At 46.9% G+C, this 21647-nt stretch overlaps 1 protein-coding gene across 4 annotated transcripts in view; it reads right to left on the bottom strand.

Annotated features, from left to right (window-relative positions):
* Positions 1 to 420: 420 nt before the first annotated feature.
* The window catches only part of Hsf1 (heat shock transcription factor 1), a 24689-nt gene continuing 3462 nt past the window's right edge, over positions 421 to 21647 (bottom strand). Inside the window, exons 2-14 of one of the 4 annotated variants that reach the window (XM_021216230.2) lie at positions 5752 to 5860; positions 5253 to 5389; positions 4880 to 5004; positions 4132 to 4207; positions 3997 to 4058; positions 3778 to 3874; positions 3536 to 3672; positions 3131 to 3400; positions 2607 to 2690; positions 1774 to 1879; positions 1631 to 1696; positions 1491 to 1560; positions 885 to 1410 (exon numbers count right to left, since the gene is read on the bottom strand). In XM_021216230.2, coding sequence (XP_021071889.1) covers positions 1205 to 1410; positions 1491 to 1560; positions 1631 to 1696; positions 1774 to 1879; positions 2607 to 2690; positions 3131 to 3400; positions 3536 to 3672; positions 3778 to 3874; positions 3997 to 4058; positions 4132 to 4207; positions 4880 to 5004; positions 5253 to 5389; positions 5752 to 5860 — 1545 coding nt within the window. In that variant the 3' untranslated portion in view covers positions 885 to 1204. Of the gene's footprint in view, positions 1411 to 1490; positions 1561 to 1630; positions 1697 to 1773; positions 1880 to 2606; positions 2691 to 3130; positions 3401 to 3535; positions 3673 to 3777; positions 3875 to 3996; positions 4059 to 4131; positions 4208 to 4879; positions 5005 to 5252; positions 5390 to 5751; positions 5861 to 21647 lie in introns of all 4 variants that reach the window. The other 3 variants (XM_021216232.2, XM_021216231.2, XM_021216233.1) reach the window with 3 other exon arrangements.

The raw sequence follows: 21647 nt of genomic DNA, 5'->3' as shown, positions 1-21647 counted from the left end.
CATGAGAGGACATTTGCACACTGACTGCCTGGGGCCCAGGAATTACACACATTGTACCTTAGGATCTGTCTCAACTCCTTGGGATCAGGCTGCTCAACAAGTTGGTCTAGTGGCTCCAGGCTGTGCTGCAGAGGCCAAACTTGACTGGGTTTGGCCCACTCTTCTAAACTACCCTTCGCTCTAACAGTAGAGAGAGCTCTGAACAGAGGGATACTTTGCCCCCAAGTTCTAGTAGCTGCCAAATTAGACAGAAGGCTTTTACATAGGAGTCTTTTTGACAATCCACAGTCCTCATCCTTGACTTGGTGAGGTTTGTGCTTGTCAACTGCTAGAATCTGCTAGGCTACAGACCCTAACCTGCAGTTAGGTGGTTACCTGGTGTAAGTCAGGGTGAACAGTACAATCAGCTGCGCAGAACACAAGGTATGCACCACAGCCTACCCTAGACCACCTGTGAGGCCATTCACACCTGTTTTTCCCCAGTCTAAGACAGCAGGGACAAATTCAGAACCAGTCCAGTACCTGATAGATACGGGGGCCTGGCTCTGCCAATATGTCCAGCATGACCATGCAGAACAGTCTTGCTGACAACATGGGGCAGATTGTCCTTTCTGGTCCCATAAAGAAAAAGCTGTGAGCAAATACTAGTTCTGTGACATCAACGGGAGCCTAGGAAGCATCGCAAGGATTTTCTAAGGAGACATGTAGTGAGCCCTGAACCCCTTGCCTGCATCCCCACCATCTGGATCCCTCAGGGCAAGAGGAAACACACAGGAGGTCACAGTAGAACCTGTCTGTTTATCATCTACCCATCTTTGTGTGTGTGTGTATATATATATATATATATATATATATATATATATATATATATATATATGTGAAGGGTTAAAGGGGACTCTCATGTAAAAATCCAAAATACAATTTTATGAACAACCTGCAGGGTCAGTCCAAGTGTGGCTGTGAAGCTGTGACCAGGGAGTAGACCTGGGGCTGGGGTAAAGGCAGCAGGTATGCAGCCCTCAGGATCTTCCTCCTGATCCAAGGTACTGCCCAGGACCAAGTTCCATCTGTGCTCCACTGTGGTCATGGTGGCTTGACCTAGGGTCCCCTGGACTACCCAACTGTCTTGTCTCCCTAGGACCAGCCATGTCCTAGGGATAGGTTGGGGGCCAGGCACAAGCCAGCCTGACAACTCCTGAGAGCTCTAGGAGACAGTGGGGTCCTTGGCTTTATGGGGTTCAGTGCCCGTCAGAAGAGAGATGGTGGGATCGTCTGTGTAGTCATCTCCCTCAGAGAAGTAGGAGCTCTCCCCCAGCTCAAAGAGCACAGGCAGCTCACTGCTCCCTATGTCCACAGCATCAGGATCCAGCAGGAACAGAGGCTGAGCTGTGTAGTGCACCAGCTGCTTTCCTGTGGGAAATGGGGTCAGGATGGTGGGGTGGGCAATTTGGAGGAGAGGGTTGGGGGTAGCGCAGAAGCTTAGCTCTCACCTGAGTCGGGGTTACTGTTCTCTGCCTCAATAGGCCTGGGAGGCTCTTGTGGAGATAGAAGCTCCTGAATCTGTGGGACAGGGAACACAGTGAGGGTTGTTGATGGCCCCCTCTGCCCCCCACCCTGCCCGCCTACGCACGCTGGCCAGGCTGCTGTCCAGGTCAGGCAGGCTCATGTCGGGCATGGTCACCGAGGGGCTGAACAGCTGCAGGAGGAGGGAGGGAAGTCAGGGCTAGCTTGTGGGCAGGATGGAGGAGGGTGGGTAGGGATAACCAGACTCACGTCCAGCAGGGCACTGGTGTCCACACTGAAGCCGTGGCTTGTCAGCATGGTCTGCAGGTTGTCCAGGTTGGAGTCCATGGCATCCAGGTGATCACTTAGCTCGTTCCTGGCCCAGGGCAAGTGGGCAGGTGAACTAGTGCCCCAGGCTCCCACCCAGCCGCACTCCTGCTGGAGAAGGGCTCCCCTTTGGTTGCAGCCCCCCAAGCAAGGTCCTTCTGCATAGCCGGTATGGGCTGGGGGGACTGTATGTGTATCTCTGGGAAGATGCCGAAAGGACAAGTAGTAAGCTTGCCCTCCGTGGCTGCTGAGGGTGGGATACAGCATGGCCCATGGGCAGGACATCCTAGGAGGCTTTAGTAGTTACTAAGGCTGGGCCAAGAGGGAGGTGGAGAAAACAGACAAGGGGCATTGGCTCTGCAGATGGATAGGAGGGCAGATTTTTCAGGTTTGACAATCTTGCAAGTGCACCAGGAAGAGAGTAAGGAGAGGAAGCAGGACTGTACTTGGCATGGTAGACCAGAAGGCCGTAGGCCATGGACACACCTGAGCCTGAGCAAGGCAGTTAAAATGACTCTGTAGGTGCGGCCTACCCTATTCTGACAGGAAGCTCATGGTAGCAGCCTGTACTGGTAGCTGGGGCAGGCAGGACACTTGTCCCTGTTACAGCCATTGGCTTGTGCAAAGGGTAGTTTGGAGATGCAGAGCCTGTGAGACCATCCCCTGGTGCTCTTCGCCAGGCAGGACAAGTGCTATGCCCAGGTTGGGAACTGGTCCATGGCTGTGGGAGGGGGCCTGGCGGAGTCCTCCTCCCTCCCAAGTGGGGCAGCGCTAACCCTGGCTGGACTCGGCCATGCAGAAAGGAAGAGGGGCAGGGGAAGAGGCGGGCAACCCCAGACATCTGTGGAGCGCGAGCCAAACTGCAAGATACAAAGACAAGAGCCCCCCCATTGCAGGCGGGGGACGGGGGGATCTATGCCCACCGTCCTCGCTCACTCAGCTTTTGGGATGTGCCTGAGGGGTGGTGGTCAAGGCTGGGCCTTGGCTCATTTCCTGTGTCAGGACTAGGGAGAATGACAGATCCAAAGATCTTGGGGCTTGCCATAAGAGAGGGTGATGGCAGTAGTAAGGGTGGCCCAGGAGGAAGGGGCATATCCCATTTCTAGTGATGTGGTTGGTCTCCCTCCCCAGCTTCAACCTCACTCAGGTCTTGAGGAACAACAGATTCAACCCATCACCCTCAGCAAACTGCAGGGGTTATGCCTCGCTAAGACACAGATACCCTGTGTCCAGCCTGAGGAAATCCCATGCTTGTTGGGGTTCAGAGGCTATACGGAGGCAGGGTGGGCAAAGCACTCACTTGTCTAGGCAGGCTACGCTGAGGCACTTCTCAGGGGTGGAGGGGGTCAGGAGTGCGGGGGCTTGGGCTCCGGTTGTGTCCATAGGGGCGGTGTTTGAGGCAGCAGGGGTAGGCTCGCTCTCTCCAAGGATGGAGTCAATGAAGGCAGTTGGGGACAAAGGGGTATCCATGGAGGATGGGCGCCCAGGGCTCGCCTCCAGTACCCGAGGGCTGTGAGGTGGGCTGGGGGGCTCTTGCTTGACACGGACCAGAGTGCTGCTGGACAGAGGCCTGAACATATTAGACAATGACAGACATGTTAGAAGGAGCCTAAGTTAGTTCCACCCATTTTCAGCTTTGCCCAATGTCATAAAGGCTGACCCACTAAGGTGATAGATAGGAGGGATAAAGGTCCTGCAGCCCCACCTCTCATCTATGCTCCTGCCTGGGGAGGCCAAAGGGCTGGTGGGAGCCAGCTCAGTGATATCGGAGATTATGGGTCCAGAGCTGGTGACAGCATCAGAGGAGTAAAGGCTAGAGCTGCTGTAGGCTGGAGATGGAGCCTGCAATTAGAGACAAAGGCCACATGCAAGGCATACCTGTGGTAGCCTGGGCCACCCAGCACCCACTACACACTTACTGGCAGTCCCATGGAGCTTGGTGCTTACTGAGTATGGGCCAGGACCATGGACATGCTCCAGGGAGTACTGTCGACCATACTTGGGCACAGAGTGTGCTGAGCTGCTGTCACTCAACATCAGAGGGCTGTAGGGAAGAGACAGGTCAACTGCCTACACAGACCTTGGTGGTGCCCAGGATATACAGCAAGCAGAGGACACCAAAGCGCAGGGTCAGAGTGGACAGTGTAGACATTCCCAGGGCCTCACATCTTTCTCTTCACCCCCAGGATCCGGTTTGACTGCACCAGTGAGATCAGGAACTGAATGAGCTGTGGGGCAGAAAGGATACTGTCACCCTGGCCCAGTCATGGAGGGGACCCACCTACCACCAGCCCTGCCCACCTTGTTGACAACTTTTTGCTGCTGGGCATGCTTCTGCCGAAGGCTGGCCACCTCCCGCCACAGGGCCTCGTTCTCGCTGCAACACATTGCTGGGTCAATTGGGCCACATTAGAAGAGCCAGAGAATCAGGCTGTTGATGGACAGGGCTGGACCAGATGAGGGCTCACTGCACAACTGATTCCCTAAATCCGCTCTACTTACAGGGCAGGCTTCAAATGTCAGCCAGGGCTGAGGGAGGGCATGGATAGAATCTGATGGTACCTTAGGATCCTAGCCACAATGGGGCATCTGTCACATACTGGCTAGGCACATAGAACAGTACTCTGGGAAAGATCTTAAACTACGGATTACCCTCAATTTTGGGGTAGAAGGCAGCTGTGAACTGTGACACTGTGCTGAGTGAGTGATAAAGGGGAGTTGGAGTCACTGTGACTAGAGAACCGTGGAGAGGTCTGGCCCAAGGACTGCTGTGGTCAGCTCCTGTCAGCCCTGGTTTTCAGGGAGGCACCTGGAAATGGGCTTTGTGTGCTCAAATCCTGAAAATGCGAAGCCCAGCTGGGGAGTGAGAAGTGGGTGCAGTAGGAGACCTCCAACCCCACTCTGTGTCTGGAGATGTACAAAACAGGGTTTCCATAGAAACAATGAAGGCAGGCTGGGGGTGGGGTAGGGAAGGAGGCTTGAATGGCTCTGCAGGATGGGGTAGGAGACCCAAAGCAACCTGGCCACCCTCTTGAGCCTTGGGACCTACTGCTTCATGGCCAGGAGCTTGGAGTCCATACACTCCTGTTTCCCCTTCATCAGCTGCACATCTGTCAACAGCCGGGTGACACTGTCCTGGCGTATTTTTATGTCCTCACTCTTCAGGGTGGACACCTAAGGGGTGGGGCATACAAGAGTGGAAAGTGGCTCTGGAGTGTGGTAGGCTCCTGAGATTCACCTAGGCATCCAGGGAGTGAGGAGAGCCTGGGTAACACTGGGAAGGGGGAGGGGATCAGAGTCAGATGAACACAGGCTAAGCTTTTAGGTTAGTCCTTCAGCATCACCTAAATACTGCTCCCAGCCCATAGCCTGCAGGGATATTTTAGGGCAGGGAGGGGCTGTACTCAGGGCTGATGACTCACGCTGGTCACTTTCCTCTTGATGTTCTCAAGGAGCTGTTCCTGTCCACGCAGGAAACAAGGATGCTGGAACTCGGTGTCATCCCTCTCAGGCTTGACCAGGCCACCCTGCTCAATGTGGACTACTTTTCGGAAGCCATCTGTGTATATGGGGAGTTCTGTTTGAGGGCCAGGGACCAGACCTTCAACAGCCTACCCATGACCTAGGGCAGGCAAGGGGCCTCCTAGAAAACTGTACGAGATTCTGACTGATGTCCATTTACCATAGCAAGTTATTCTTGGTTGGAAAAGACCCTGTCCCCGCACAGCTTCCCCTCTTGCAAATGGAAGTGTGGCCACTAGGTTAGGGCCTCATAGCCTACACTCTTCCCTGGAGAATTCAGGCTCAAACTCATGAGGACCCTTCCTCAGCCAACCCAGGCCTCCATCTCTTAGAAATGGGCTAGGGTCTGTTTCTCCACACCTAGGGAAGCAAGCACAGCATCCCGAGAGAGGTACTTACACATGTTGAGCTGCCGCACGAAGCTAGCCATGTTATTGTGCTTGAAGTATTTGGGCAGCACCTCCTTGGCAAACTGGCCCTGGTCAAACACGTGGAAGCTGTTCCCACTCTGTCAGGAGACACATAGGCAGGTCATATGTAGCAGACACCATCATAGTTCCACTGTGGGCTGAGGTGTCTCTCCATGTGTGGTGGGAATTGCACATTCTCCCTCTATGGTAGCAGCAGGAGGTGAGCTCCACCTTAGGACTCTATGGCTGGTATCCAGGCCATGGAACCTAGGTCTGAGCAGTGAGCACCATGAAGCCAGAGACAGGAGCTTAACTTCCTGACAGGTTTTAGTTGCTAGGTTAAGACTCATAAATCACCCACAGCATTCTGGTCATCTCTAGGGACTGACTAGTTTAATCAGCAATTTTTCTTTAAGAATAGCTAAGATCAGCTGGAGACATAGCTCAGAGTGCTTACTATTCTTATAGAGGACCTGGGTTTGTTTCCCAGCACTCATATGTCAACCCACAACTGCCGGTAATTCCAAGTTTTACATGACCTGATGCCCTTTTTTGTCCTTCATGGCTTCTTGCATACATGTGGCACACACATATATGCTCAAGAACACACACACACACACACACACACACACACACACACACACACACACACACACACAGAACTGTGGGAGTCAAAACAGGAATGAAGTTGTTGCTGCTCTGGAAGACAGTCCTGATCAGAAATACCACCTTATTCTTTTTCAGCTTAAATGAAAACTGTTAAGTACTGGGGCTGTACTTATGTACTGGTGCTTTCCTGAACACAGTCAGAACCACTAGGAGGGGCTGAAGGGCCACGGCAACTCAGGCATTTGATCCTGGAGTGAGGAGGCCCCACAGTGGGTAGGGGACAGTATTCTCGTGGATGTGTAAGACCAAGCAGCTAAGGAACTAGTCTCTTCATTGGGGTGGGAGAACTACAATACAGACAGAATAAATCAAAAGAATCCCAAGGTACTGGATTAGCACCATGGCTCTTTCCAACACGCAGAGCAGTGAGACAGGCTTAAACAGAAGCAGTAGGGCAAGTGGACACAGGAGGAAGAGAATCCTAAGCAGCAGGGGAAGCGTAGGTAGGAAGTGTGCTATCAGTGAGAGCAAGAGGCTCGTAATTGTTTAGTCCCCATTCTTCCCCCTCAGCTGTGAGACTCATGGAAGCAATAGCAGTAAGAACATGGGTGAGAGCTCGCTCAAGGTCTTGGTGCAAGAAGACTCTCAAAGTAAGGCTGCCTTTGCTGGACCTAAGGCTGTCCCAATTCAGAGACATAAAGAAGCATGTAGAAGAAGATTGCTCTCAGCTGCTAAGATAATATATATATAGCACAGGCTAGCTAGAAACCTTAAAAGGTTGTGAATGAGGGATCATTATGGACTCTGAAATATTCTTGGGAATTCAAAGGCTATGTACACATCAGAGCTGTGAGCATGCTCAGGAAGACATATGAAGGCCATAAGCTTGCTCTCCCTCTGGCGTGAAGGAGAAGCGGGTAGAAAGTTGGGTTGTCACTCGCAGGCTAAATGTTAAAAGACAGGAGTCAGCATATACAGAGAGGCCCCAGGAAAGACTGGCTCCAGTTTTTTTAAAGGAAATTTCAGCTCGACTTACTCAATTAAGTAAGAAGGGCAAAGTGCAATGGCCACCAAGAACATAATTAGGACATAATTAGTCCAGGGAAGTCATCAGAACCAACAATGGCACAATGACAAAAGTGAGAGATGAGGGGACAGTGCGCTTTCCCAGCAGCCACCACATACTAACAGTCAAAAACGAGGCATTTAAGCAAAGCTACGGCTGGGACTGGTGTGATGGCTCGGCAGGCAACCACTGCCAAGCCTGACAGCCTGGGTTCAATCCCTGGTACCCACACAGGAGAAGGAGGGGCCTGACTTCACAAGTTGTCCTCTAACTTCTATGCACATGTATGTGCACACTTAAACTGATATGGATATGACTTTGCTGCCTGCAAGGGCCTTCCCTGGTCTTGAGTTTGCAGTTGGATTATGAAGTAACCATTATGAATCCTCTTTATTTTAGATAAATTTAATTAAAAAGAAAAACTAGTTTAGAATAGGAAAGAAAAGAAAAGAGTAACCAATATACCCCCAATGTTGGACTCATGAGAACACAGATTCTAAGTTTTAGAACGGCCAAAGACCTGAACAACTGTACATGGAGGACTAGGTATAAGTCCTCCTAATGGAGAGTCTCAGTAAAGCAGTAAGAAGCGAAAAGGAAATACCAAGTTGATATTCTGGATTTGTAAAGCACAACTCAGGTTAAAAATTCACCTGGGAACTCAAGAAGAGCCAACTGAGGTTATAGACTGAAGACAGCCATTGGGAGTAGGCTTTCAAATTTTAAAAGCCTATTCCAGACCCAGTCACTCAGTCTGCCTGTCTGTCTGTCCATCTGTCTGTCTGTCTCTGCATCAGGACATAACTTTCAATTACCATTGAAAAATTACCATTCAGTACCATGCATGCCCCCATGCTCCTGGCCTTGATGACAACAGACGAACTCTCTAAAACTGTAAGCAAACCCCCAGCGGAATGTTACTTTTTCTCTCTCTTTTTAAAGATTTATTTATTTTATGCATATGAGCACACCATCCTTATTCTCTTCAGACACACCAGAAGAGGGCACCAGACCCCCTATTACAGATGGTTGTGAGCCACCATGTGTTTGCTGGGAATTGAATTCAGGTCATCTGGAAGAACAGTCAGTGTTCTTAACCACTGAGCCATCTCTACAGCCTGAAATGTTCTTTCTTTCAAGAGTTGCTGTGGTCCTGGAGTCTCTTCACAGCAATAGAACAGTGACTAAGTGAATACAATAAACAGAGCTGAGAAAGACCTGTAAGGCATCATCAATCCTTCAATGCTTAATGGGTATCTCAGAAGATGAGACTAGACAAATGACTATAGTTAGGAAAACTGATCAATAACATACCAAATTTGACGAAAAACATCCAAGAAACAAAATCAACTTCAAACAGGAAAAAACTAAATGGGATTCATACACAGTCACCCCACAATCCAACTGCCAAACGCCGGACCAGGGGAGAAGGGACTTGCAAGCAGGCCAATGAAACCACGAGAACCCATTGGATCAGTGAACATCGTTCACACACTATACTCTACTGTCCCTGCCACTAACACCCATATCATATGTTGCACCCTGGAAGGTTGGGTAAATTGTAGGGATCCCTCTTCTTAGTTTTGTCATGGATACTTCTGGAAGGATGCGTCTTCTCTATCCGTAGGTTAAAGACATCACATTACTGCTTGAACAGGTCTTCCACCCCACGGTGTTCCTGGATAAGAGACCCTAGTCCCAGGGGCAGAGAAGACCAGGTCCAACCACCCTCACCTTAGACGGCAGGAAGGACAGAACATGCACAGTGTCCAGCTGTGAAGTACAGCAGCTACAGTCCATGAGGAAGGTGGTCTAGCTCATTTGAGGTCAAGCAGTATTGGGAAGCTCAAGCCCTAGTGTGCGCCAACACTACGTGAGTAGAGCTCCAGGCCAGCCTGCCTAGATGGGACAAGTAAGCTGAAAAGAGCCCTTTGGGATTAGAATGTAAGACTAACTCAAATCCGCTTTTGCTCAATGAACTCACTGAAATACCCCAAGAAAAGCAGCCTGACAACCTCGCTAATGCTTACAAATTTAACCAGATCTGACTGCCCAATAACCCGTGTCCCAGAGCATTACATGAAAGAGCAGCAAGTCCAGGCAGTAACTGCTGGTGCTTCAATGCTGAATGCGACAACTGCGAGGTAGTGAATGTCATCAAGGAGAAGCAGTCTTTCTGAAGCAGCCTGGCCAAGTCACAAGCAGTAAGCAAGCAAGATGATTTAGCCACCATTGAGTCCCATAATACACTAGTGACAGAAAATGCAAGACCAACAGAAACTGAGGTGTGACTCACAAATGGTGGACAAGGAGGAACAGCAGCGACTGCTCAGGAAGGACAAGACAATGAACTTAACAAAAGATACAATGTTGCCTTAAACATGCTGAAGGGACAGAGATGGCTCAGCAGTTAGAGCAGCTGCTGTTCTGCAGAGGACAAGGTTCGGTCTTCTATAGAGCACCTACAGAGCAGTTTACAAGTCTCTTATCTCCAGTTCCGGGGGATCTGGCACCCTCTTCTGGCCTCCATGGGCACCAGGCATGAATGCAGTGCACTTTCATATAGGCAGGGAAAACACTCAGACAGGTCAAACAATAAATACGCTCAGAGAAACAAGGAAATAATGTTTGAAGCAGCAAAAGAAGGAGCACTAAACAGAGCGTTACTAACGTAACTGTCCCAAGGGAGACTGCCTCCAACCCACCATGGAATGCTCATCAGTGAGCACAAGAGTACATTCGAGTGCAAGGACAAAACAATGAGGGAACTTAAAAAAAAAAAAAAGATTTATTTATTATATGTGAGTACACTGTAGCTATCTTCAGACACCAGAAAAGGGCATCAGATCTCATTATGGATGGTTGTGAACCGTGTGGTTGCTGGGATTTGAACTCAGGATCTCTGGAAGAGCAGTCAGTGCTCTTAACTGCTGAGCCATCTCTCCACCTACTTTTTTTTTTTTTTTAATTAATAGATGAAAGAAAATAGGGAAACAGGAGATAAAGACATGACTGGAAATTACTTCTGAAAAAAAAATTCCCTACCTCTCGATTCTACCAACAGGCAACTTAAGGTACTAAAGGAACTGCCTCCGCATGTCACACAGTCAGGCTTGGTTTTGCCATTATCAACTATCCAAATAATCATAAAGTATCCATATAGCATTTATGTCATAGTACTTACTATAAACCATCCAGGAATAATGTAAACTACATAGGGAGATGTGTGCAGGTTCCATGAAAATACTACTCTAGAATACCAATGGAGGCTGTATTTAATACTTAACTCACTTGAGCAACTGTAAAAGGAGTTTGTTTTGTTTTGTTTTGTTTTCTTGGCCAGGGGGTGGGGTGGGGGTTTAAGACAGGGTTTCTCTGTGTAGCCCTGGCTGTCCTGGAATTCACTCCATAGACCAGGCTAAACCTGACCTCACCGAGACCCACCTATGCTGGGATTAAAGGTGTATACCACCACCCAGCTAGAAGGATGTATTTCAAGTTTTGAAGTTTTCAAGTCAGTCCAGACTGCTCTATCCAGCAAAACTATCTGGCATAACGGAAGAAGAAAGAAAACGGTGTAAAGGAGTTTATGATCAGTAATATCTACAGAACACACTTCACGGAGTCCTTCAAGGAAAAGGAGAGCATCCATGAAGCCAAAGGAAGGAATAAGTCACAGTAGACTAGAATAGCAGTTAAGACAGAAAGGAAAAAGCCCAAATACCACAAAACCAACAAAACATCAGGCATTAGTATACACCTCAAATAAGTAACTTAATGATGCATCTTAGAGCCCCAGAAAAAAAAAATAAGCCAAACCCCAAATCTTTATTTAATCTTAGTTTAGAAATTAGTGAAATGGAGAAAAAAAAAATCTAAAAGGCCAAACAAAACCAAAAAACTTGAATATAAAGAATAGAATGAAAAAAAAAAAAAAAAAAGAGGGGGTTCTTTGAAAGGATAGGGAAGACAAACCCACTGCTAGGCATGGTGGCACATTCTTTTAATCCCAGTACTTGGGTGAGAGGCAGAGGCAGGTAGATGTCTGTCAGTTCAAGACCAACCTAGTCTATATTGTGAATTTCAAGGATGCCAGGGTTATGTAGAAAGACTCTAAGCAAAATAAAACAAAGCAAATAAAAAGCTTGACAAACCTCTGACCAAGTAGCTAAAAGGAAAAGATGGATCATCATTCTGAGACACATATCACCCACCTGAATTAAATCAAGATAAGTAATCTAGATCTATAACAAAAAGTGAAATTCAAGCAGTAATTAAAAAACTTCCAAAAGACATAGAATATCCAGGATGATGGTTTATTGGTACATTTTACCAGATTTACTGACACCAAAGCTTTTCAGACTATTCTAGAAGACATCAAGGGAAGGACCACCACCCAGGTACACTTTCCTCTTAATGATGTAGATCTGTTTGAGTATGTGCACATGACTGAAGGTGCTCACGGAGGCCAAAGATACTGGATCCCTCTGGAGCTGGAGTTATAGGCAGTTAGGGGCTGTGTGATGCGGGGGCTGGGAATGAAACTTGGATCCCTTGTAAGAGGAGTACACATTTTTTGCCACTGAGCTGTTTCTCCAGCCCTAACCAAACTCTTTTTTTGTTGTTGTTGTTGTTGTTGTTTTTTTTTTTTTTTTTCTGAGACAGCGTTTCTCTGTGTAGCCCTAGCTGTCCTGGAACTCACTTTGTAGACCAGGCTGTCCTCAAACTCAGAAATTCGCCTGCCTCTGCCTCCCAAGTGCTGGGATTAAAGGTGTGCGCCACCACGCCCGGCCTAACCAAACTCTTGTAAGTATTACCCTCATACCCAAAACAGATAAAAGCACAGATAAAGCCAAGTGTCTATTTAATCTCAGCACCTGAGAGGCAGAGGCAGTGGATCTCTGTGAGTTCCAGACAGGGCTAACAGAGAAACCCTGCCTTGAAACAAACAAACAAACAAACAAACAAACAATCTACCTTCAGCAAAAAAAGCTGACCAACCAACCAAACAAAAAACTGTAGCCCTCTTATATACAAATGGCAAACAGACTAAGAAAGAAGTCAGGAAAACAACAGCCTTCTCAAGAGCCACAGTACAAAACCTCGTGGGATAACCCTAACCAATCAAATGAAAGACGTGTATAACCAAAACATCAAGTCTTTAAAGAAAGAAATTGAAGGGAAATATCATGGAAAGATCTTCTATGCTCATGGATCTGTAGAATTAACACAGTAAAAATGCCCATCCTACTAAAAGCAATTTATACACTTAATACAATCCCCATCAAAATTCCAATACAATTCTTCACAGACCTTGAAAGGACAATTCTCAATTTCATATGGAAAAACAAAGACCCTGAAATAAACCCACACATCTATGGACTGTTGATTTTTGACAAAAGAAGGTAAAACCATACAATGGAAAAAAAAATCATCTCCAACAAATGGTGCTGGTCTACCTGGGTGCCTACATGCAGAAGACTGCAAATAGATCCTTATCCATCACCTGCACAAAACTCAGGTCCAATTGGATCAAGAACCTCAACATAAAACCAGATACAGTAATCTAACAGAACAGAAAGTGGGGAATAGCCTTGAACTCACTGGTACAGGAGACAACTTCCTGAACAGAACACTAGTGGCTCAGGCTCTCAGATCAACAATTGATACATGGGACCTCATGAAACTGAAAAGCTTCTGTAAGGCAAAGGACAAAACGGCAGCCTACAGACTGGGAAAGGATCTTCAACCTACATCTGATGGAGGGCTAATATCCAAAATTTATAAAGAACTCAAGAAGTTAAGACACCAACAACCCAAATAACCCTATTAAAAAATGGGGTACAGAGCTAAACAGAATTCTCAACAAAGGAATTTCAAATAACCGAGAAGCACTTAAAGAAATGTTAAAAGTCCTCAGTTCCATCAGGGAAATGCAAATCAAAACAATTCCATCTTCTACCGGTCAGAATGGCTAAGATCAAAAGCTCAAATGATGGCACATGCTGTTGAGGATGTCTAGAAAGGGGAACATTCCTTCACTGCTGATGGGAATACAAACTTGTACAACCACTTTGGAAATCAATTTAGTGGTTTCTCAGAAAACTGGGAATAGTTCTACTTCAAGACCCAGCTACACCACTCCTGGGCACATATCCAAAAGATGCTCCACCACTCAACAAGGATACTTGCTACTATGCTCATAGCAGGGTTTTTGTTTTTGTTTTTGTTTTTTAAGATTTATTTATTATATGTAAGTACACTGTAGCTGTCTTCAGACACATCAGAGGAGGGCATCTGATCTCATTACAGATGGTTGGGAGTCACCATGTGGTTGCTGAGATTTGAACTCAGGACCTCTGGAAGAGGAGTCAGTGCTCTTAACCGCTGAGCTATCTCTCCAGCCTGCAGTTTTATTTGTAATAGCCAGAATCTGCAAACAACCTAGATGTCTCTCAACTGAAGAATGGATAAAGAACGTGTGATGTATTTATGTAATGGAGTATTATGCACCTGTTAGAAAAAAAAATGACATCATCAAATTTGCAGGCAGTAGATAAAACTAGGGAAAAAAAAAGTCACCCTGAACAAAACAATCCAGACCTAGAAAGATTCACTTATAAATGGATATTAGCAGTTAAGGATAATCACAATAGAATCCAGAGACCCACAGAGACTAAGTAATTAGGAGGGCTCAAGGGGCACAGCTAAGTCTCCATGGGAGGTGGAAATAGATTTGCGGGTGGAGTGGGGGAGTGTGTGCATGAGAAGAGTCAGGTTGGGGAAGGAGGATCAGAAGAAGAGATGACTGGGCTAGGGGGCTTTGTGCAAACAGAGCAGTGAAAATTTATGATGGTGACCCTAGCAAGGACTCCAGGCAATGGGGGATATGGGGCCTTACCTAGCCATGTCCTGTAACCAGATGTGGAGGTTTGAATATGCTTGGTATATTCAGGGAGTGGCATTATTAGAAGGTGTGACCTTGTCAGAGGAAGTGTGTCACTGAGGGGATAGGCTTTGAGACCCTCCTAGCTGCCTGGAAGCCAGTCTTCTAGATTCCTTCAGAAGAAGAGGTAGAAGTCTCAGCTCCTCCAGCCTGCCTGGATGCTGCCATGCTTCCCGCCATAATGATACTGGACTGAACCTCTGAACCTATAAGCCAGCCCCAATTAAATGTTGTCCCTCCTAAGTGTTGCCTTGGTCATGGTGTTTCTCCACAGCCCTGAAGCCCTAAGACACCAGGTAAGGCTTACTGTGGCACCTGCTCTGCCTGCAAAGCATATGGGACTAGCCAGCCAATGACTGATCAAATTTGAGGCCCAAATCATGAAAGGGGAGCCCATCATGCCCAACACTGCCAGGATGGCCATGACTTACTAAAAAAAAAAAAAAAGACAATGAAATTATTGCTAACGATGTCCTGCTCAATCATCAGAGGCTTTCTCTGGCAGCTGATAGATGCAGATGCAGAGACCCACATATCCAAACATTAGGTGGAACTTCAGGAAGTCCTTAGAAGAGGAGGAAGGACTCTCTAGGAGTCACAGAGGTCAAGGACACTAGGAGAACACAACCCACAGAATCAACTAAGAAGGGTCCAAAGGGGCTCACACAGACTGAGGGGTAATCACGGAGTCTGTACTAGGTCCTCTACAAACATCCTGTGGCTGCTTAGCTTGGCTTTTGTGTGACTTCTAGTAATGGGAGTAGGAGTGTCTGTCACCTGCCTTCCTAGGACCCCTTTCTTCCGCCGGGTTGCCTCACTGTGCCTAGTCTTACGGGGACCATGTAATGCTGTGTTCAGATCCTATCACCAGGAAGCTTGCTCTTTTCTGAAAGGAAATGGAGGGACAGTAGATCTGGGAGAGAAGAGAGGAGTGGAGGGAGGGGAAGCTCGGACTGAAATTGTGTAAGAATAGGTAAAAAGGAAAAAAAAATTAAAAAAAAAATAGAGCCAGGCAGTGGGGGTGTATGCCTTAATCCCAGCACTTCGAGGCTAGCCTGATCTACAGAGTGAGTCCCAGGACATCCAGGGCTGATGCACAGAGATACCTTGTCCTGGACCTCTCCACTTCCCCTCAAAATAATTACAGACCAATTTCAGTATGAATATAGATGCAAAAATTCTTGAGAACTGAATTTAAGAACACATTTAAAAGACCATTCACCATAAACAAGTTGGCTGCACTTTAGGTAAGGACTTCTTGAAGAGGACGCTAGTGGCTCAGGAAATAAGGCCAATAACTGACAAGTAGGACCTCATGAAATTTCAAAGGTTTTAAATAGTAAAGGAAACTGTTAAATGAGTAAAACAGGAACTTTCAGAACTGGAAAAAAATTCTTTGCTAGCTATACATCTGACAAGTAAATCTGTGAAATGACAGTGAGACCCTATCTCAAAACAAACAAACAAACAAACAAACAAAAACAAAAAAAACCAACCGAACAAAACTACCCAACCCGAAACAACAACCCGCCACCAATGCCACCGCCACTGCCGCCACCGCTGCCACAGCCACTGCCACCACTAAAACAAAATCAAAGTTGGGGATGGTAGGGGTAGGGCATGCCCTCGGAAGACGGCAGCACACAAGCGCTTTAACTCCAACCCAGCACCAAATGCCTTTCGACCTCCACGGGCACCTGCACATGAATTCGTATAAGCACACACACATACACATAATAAATAATTTTTTTTAAAGGAAAGAAAATAGAAAAATGGAGGCACTGGGCACAATGCAGGTGATAACTGCTCATGACAATGCTCTCACTGTAGAGACAGTCTGGCAAGAATGTCATCCCAGCCAGGTGGTGGTGCACATCTTTAATCCCAGAACTCAGGAGGCAGAGGCAGGTGGACTTCTTTGAGTTCAAGGTCAGCCTATCTACAGAGTTAGGTCCAGGACAGTCAGGGCTACATAGTGAAACCCTGTTTGGAAAAACCAAAACGCAGCAAACAAATAACCCAAAACATCTTTATTGTTGACTATGCCACATACTTTGGTTACAAGACAGGGAAATCAAGTTGGAGCTCATGGAGAAATGTACTCCTGCTAGCAAGCTTTCATGCCTCATCTATGGACGCTGCTTAGAAGGACCTATATCCTACAACCCTGACCTGCTGAGCAAGGTTTGTCTGATGGTACAACAGTGACAAGAATATAAGGCAGTAAGCAACCCCTCTGAGTTTGAGGCATACTCAAATTTACGCCTGACACTGTAAACCTGGTCAAAAGCCCAGGACTGGGGATTTAAGTCCCAGGGGAATCTAGTACTGATGTTTGCAAATGGACACGTTATCAAAATGTCTTCTAAATATTTATATTTATATCCATAGATTAACACTGTTCTCAATCTTTGCTTAAAAAATTTATTTTTGCAGTAGGCAATAGTTAAGGTAGACTCAACAAATGACTGTTCAGTGCCCAGGCCTAAAAGAGATTATCTGGACCACTCTACTCCACACCAAGGCTCAGGGAATGTCACTGATGAAAGAGCTGAAAGAATGTACAAACGGGCAGATGGGACATGGTTTGGCCTTAGCATTGATGAGCGCATGGCAGCTGTTGCTGGCCTGTAATCAGGAGACACTGCTAACATTCCAGCACAGACGGGGAAGGGGCACAGGAAGCACGACCAAGGCTCAGGAGCTACTGGTTGGTAGTGGCAGCTGGGGGAGGAGGAGAGGGTAGAGCCATTGTTCTTAATGGGTGTAGCCAATGGTAAGTTATCTATAATCCAATATTACCTCACACCTGTGCATGTACAAACAAGACTTAATTGAACTCAGTGGGTAATAATGGAAAAATAAATGAAAGGAAAGAAATGATTTGTGCAATGGTACAATAGTGGGAAGAAAAAAAATAGTAGGGGTGGGGAGAGGAATAAGGGATTAAAAAAAAAAAGGAGAGATACATTCGAGCCCTAACCTCCACACCTCAGAACACAACTACCTGTGAATAGGTTGTGAATAGGGTTGCTGCAGATGTGCTATCATAGTAGAGAACAGTGGATCCTTAATTTGAATGGACTAATGTTCTTACAAGAAGACAGCCAAATAAAGTAGTCACTCAGGGAGAATGCCAAGCATGACAGACAGACTGGAACCATGCGGCTATAAACCAGGGATTAACCACGGAATAGCAGCAACCACAAGTGGGAATTATAAGGGTGTCCTCCTGCAGGCTCTGGAGGACGCAGGGCCTTGTGACTGTCTCTGGACTAGAACAGCAGTACACTCTGGGTGGCCTTCACCATCCACCCTCAGGACTCAGAACACACCCTATTTCCACCTCAGGATGGAGCTCTTGCCGGCTCACAGGGGCTGCCAAAGACTTGTGTTTTCTGATACTATTAAAAATATTTCACCAAGAGAAAAAAAAAGACCATGTGCGTGTGTACATGCCTGAAGAGGCCAGGCGGGTCTCAGATCCCCTGGCGTGGGGTGACAGGTGCTTGTCAGCTGCCTGTCACGGTATGAGAACTGAACTGGGAACCGGGTCCTCTGTAAGATCAGGAAGCACTTAACTGCTGAGCCTTCTCTTCAGCCCCGCCACAGTTCAATAATAATTCATTGTTCATATGTAGATATATAATTCACTTCTGTGTACTGACCTTGGATCTTGTGAGCTCACAACCTGTTATGTAGGTTCTTCAGGATTTTCTATGTAAATTATCCTGCTATCTTTGAACAGTCAGTCTTATTTCTTCCTAACTTGTATTTTATTAAGGTTTAATGTGGGCTTTCCTCAGTTTTTATCTACCTACTTTCTAATGCTGGAGAGAGCTGCTCAATGTTTTTTTTTTTTTTTTTTTTTTTTAACTCCTGAATTCCTGAATAGCTATTATGATTTTCTAGGGCTAGTTGGTGAAGTTGTGATGAAGCCAATGTTTATCTCTGTACCTCAGTGGCTTATGGGTCCTCTTTTGTGGACCATGAACAGTTTTAGAAAGGGGTGTTATAACTTGTTGTATACAGTGGAAATCTGTCAGTGGATTTAAGGGAACCATGACCAGGCAGAAGTGGTTGTCTAACCTGGCTAGTAAACTGAAATACAGTTGTTAGTAAACAGTGACTCTTATTCCCAGTCTGTCATCTTAGTTTCCACAGAGCCAACCTGAAACTATACATATTTTCTCAAAGGTTCCATGATTCCAGAAGCTTAACAGCCATGGTGTTCCATGAAGTGTGCCACTCAGCCACAGTCCTTGCCATTTTAGTTTCTCTATATCTCCACAAATGAGGCTGATGATGTATTTGCCCCCTCTCTTGAGCTTAGCTGCCTGGCCATTTCCTGGGTCCCAGAAGCTAGGGCTTTAGGAGCAGCAAGCTAGAGAACTGAAACAAGTGTCAGGACCAGCACTTTCCTTTAGTGTCAGGGCCGCAACTCCAACCTCCACTGCCACCACACACGGTCCAGTCAACTCTGTTTACCACGCGGTGTACAAGGTTGGAATCAAAGCAGGCAGGACTTAGGACTTGCAGGCACCAAGTTCAGGGGCTGAGTACCTCTGCTCTAACAGTCTGTGAGGCTAGCCTCCTTCTCCAGCTACAACTTGAAGAAATTCAGCTGCCAGAGGCAGGCCCTAGCCTAGTCACTGTGATCCAAAGAGAGTTGTTCTTCCCCCTAGAGAAGTACATCCATAACCTGAAACTCTGGCTTTCCCTGTATACATACCTACTCTTCCCTAAGTGATCTAACCCAGGCTGGATATGATTTCAGTGAGGAACTATGTTCTAGCATGTCTACAGTCCTCTAGCAGGCATGCTACAACACAGAGGATCCGTTCTTCCAAGGAGGCCTGCAGTGACCTCTGGCTCCTGGATCTCCCTGAATCCCTACCTTCTTCTTCTACTCGGCAGGAAGAGGTACACAGGTCAGATCACAGAGCCCACCAGTGTACAGATCACTGCGGGTTCCTTTCTCTGTGGAGAGGTAAGGAGGGACCCTCAGGTACAAATCCCAAATGACATTCTGACTATGAGTCAGCTAGTCACAGCAAAAGTGTCTGGGGGAATCAAACTAAGAAAGCACGTGACTAGGGAAGACTGAAGGAACAGGCTTGAAATCCTAGCTACTTGAGAGACTGAGACAGGAAGATGACAAATTCAATGTCAGTTGGGTCAATTAGTGAGATCCTGCTTTAAAAAGGTAAGAGGAGGGCTGGTGAGATGGCTCTATGCACAAAGGCACCAGGCCTAAAGAGCTGAGTTTGATCCCTGAAACCCAGCTGGCAGTGGGAGAGAACTGATTTTTCTAAAGGTGTCATTTGACATCTACCTGTACACTGCCACAGGACACACACACACACACACACACACACACACACACACACCCCATAATAAATGCTGACGAGATGGCTAGCTCAGTTACTAAAGTGCTTACAGAACTCTAGCACCCATTCAGCAGTCAGGGCACTTGTTTTTGCAGAAGGCCTAAGTTCAGTCCCAGATATACTTGGTGGCCAACAATTGTCTGTATTCCAGCTCCACAGAGCCTGATAACCTCTTCTGGCCTCCATAGATACTGTGTACTAGCAAAATATCCATGTACATAAAATAATATTGGGGGGGGGGAGCAATATTATTTTTTGTGTAGCCCTGGCTATCCTGGAACTCATTATGTAGACCAGGCTGGCCTCAAACTCACAGAGATCTACCTGCCTCCTGAATACTGGGATTAAAGGCAGGAACTACCATGCCCAGCAAGAAATCTTAAAATGAAAGACAGGGGCCAGAAGTGGTGCCCTTCTCTAATCCCAGCAGTTGGGAGGCAGAGGTAGGAGGATCTCTTTCAGTTTGAGGTCAGCTTGGTCTACCTGAGTTCCAGCACAGGGCTACACAGAGGAACCCTGTTTCAAAAACAAAATCAAATCAGAAAAAGAATTAGCACACACACAAATGCTGGCACAGTGGTGAGCACACGCAGTCCCAGCATTGAAGAGGCAGAGGCAAGCGGAGCCCTGGCTAGCCAGCCTATTACATCAGTGAGCTCTCTTGGCCAGTTAAAAACCCTGCCTCAGAAAACATGGAAGAGGGGCTGGAGAGCAGGCTACCTTACTGGGTACTTTTCCAGAGGACCTGGGTTTGATTGCTAGCACCTACACGGCAGCTCACAATCACCTGTAACCCAAGTTCCAGGAGATATGACACCTTCTTCTGGCCTCTGCAGAGACCAGATTTATACGTGGTATACAGAAGTACACTTAAGCAAAACACATATTTACATAAAACAAATATGTATATACACACATAAACACATACACACACACACCCCAAGGTGGACAGTGACTATTGATGATACTTGACATGCACATTAGGCAGACAGACAGACAGAGTACCCGACAAAGACAGGTAGTGAGCAATAGCTGGTTGAACATGAGTTTGGAAATTTTTTAGCTCTAAGCCAAGCTTCTTTACCTTAGTTTTCATCTGTAATAGAGGTGACTGGATGAAGACTGTTGTGCAACACACTGCCTGACTCTTACTGCTGGAAGTACCAGAGTCTCCAGAACCTGCAGCACACATCACAACTCACCTCTGGTATACATGACCTCTGACATTCTGAGTCGGCTGCCAGGTATGTAAGGGTGGGGCCGCTGGGCCTGTTAGTTCCTGTTGACCATCTGAGAATGAGCTCACCTGGCTGTCAGAGCTTGGATAACGGGAGTGGCCGTGCTTGTCCTAGGAGTTCTGGATATCAACCATGGCTGAGCTTCTGCTTTAACATGCTTCATGAGATCCCATGAAGAATACTGAGGCTGATGGGTGCCCTGCCTCTGTATCAGTGCACAGACTACTTGGTCTCCAACAGCCTACCCTGGGACCCAGCTCTTCCACCGTGGCTGTCCGAGTGAGCGCTGGTATCCAAGAACTCTTGCTCAGTGGTTCCAGTTTTTTCAATTACAGGGTTCCCCCAGGGGCTCAACCCAAAGCCATTGCTGTTCTCAAAGAGAAGAGAACCGCATTATTGGGCTGGGTTAGGGTGAGGCCAGAGAGGCACTGAGCAACAAAATTCAAGAAGATCCTGCACCGGAAAGGCTACCAAAGAGCAGGGGATGTCTTAAAAATGAGACTGACTGACTGACCTTTCTTTCTTCTTTTTTTTTTTAAAGATTTATTTATTATATGTAAGTACACTGTAGCTGTCTTCAGACACTCCAGAAGAGGGCGTCAGATCTTGTTACGGATGGTTATGAGCCACCATGTG

This window comes from Mus pahari, chromosome 17, assembly GCF_900095145.1.
Source record: "Mus pahari chromosome 17, PAHARI_EIJ_v1.1, whole genome shotgun sequence".
Lineage (NCBI taxonomy): Eukaryota > Metazoa > Chordata > Mammalia > Rodentia > Muridae > Mus > Mus pahari.
The sequence above is the reverse complement of the archived record's forward strand: the minus strand, read 5'-3'. Positions and strand labels throughout refer to the sequence as shown.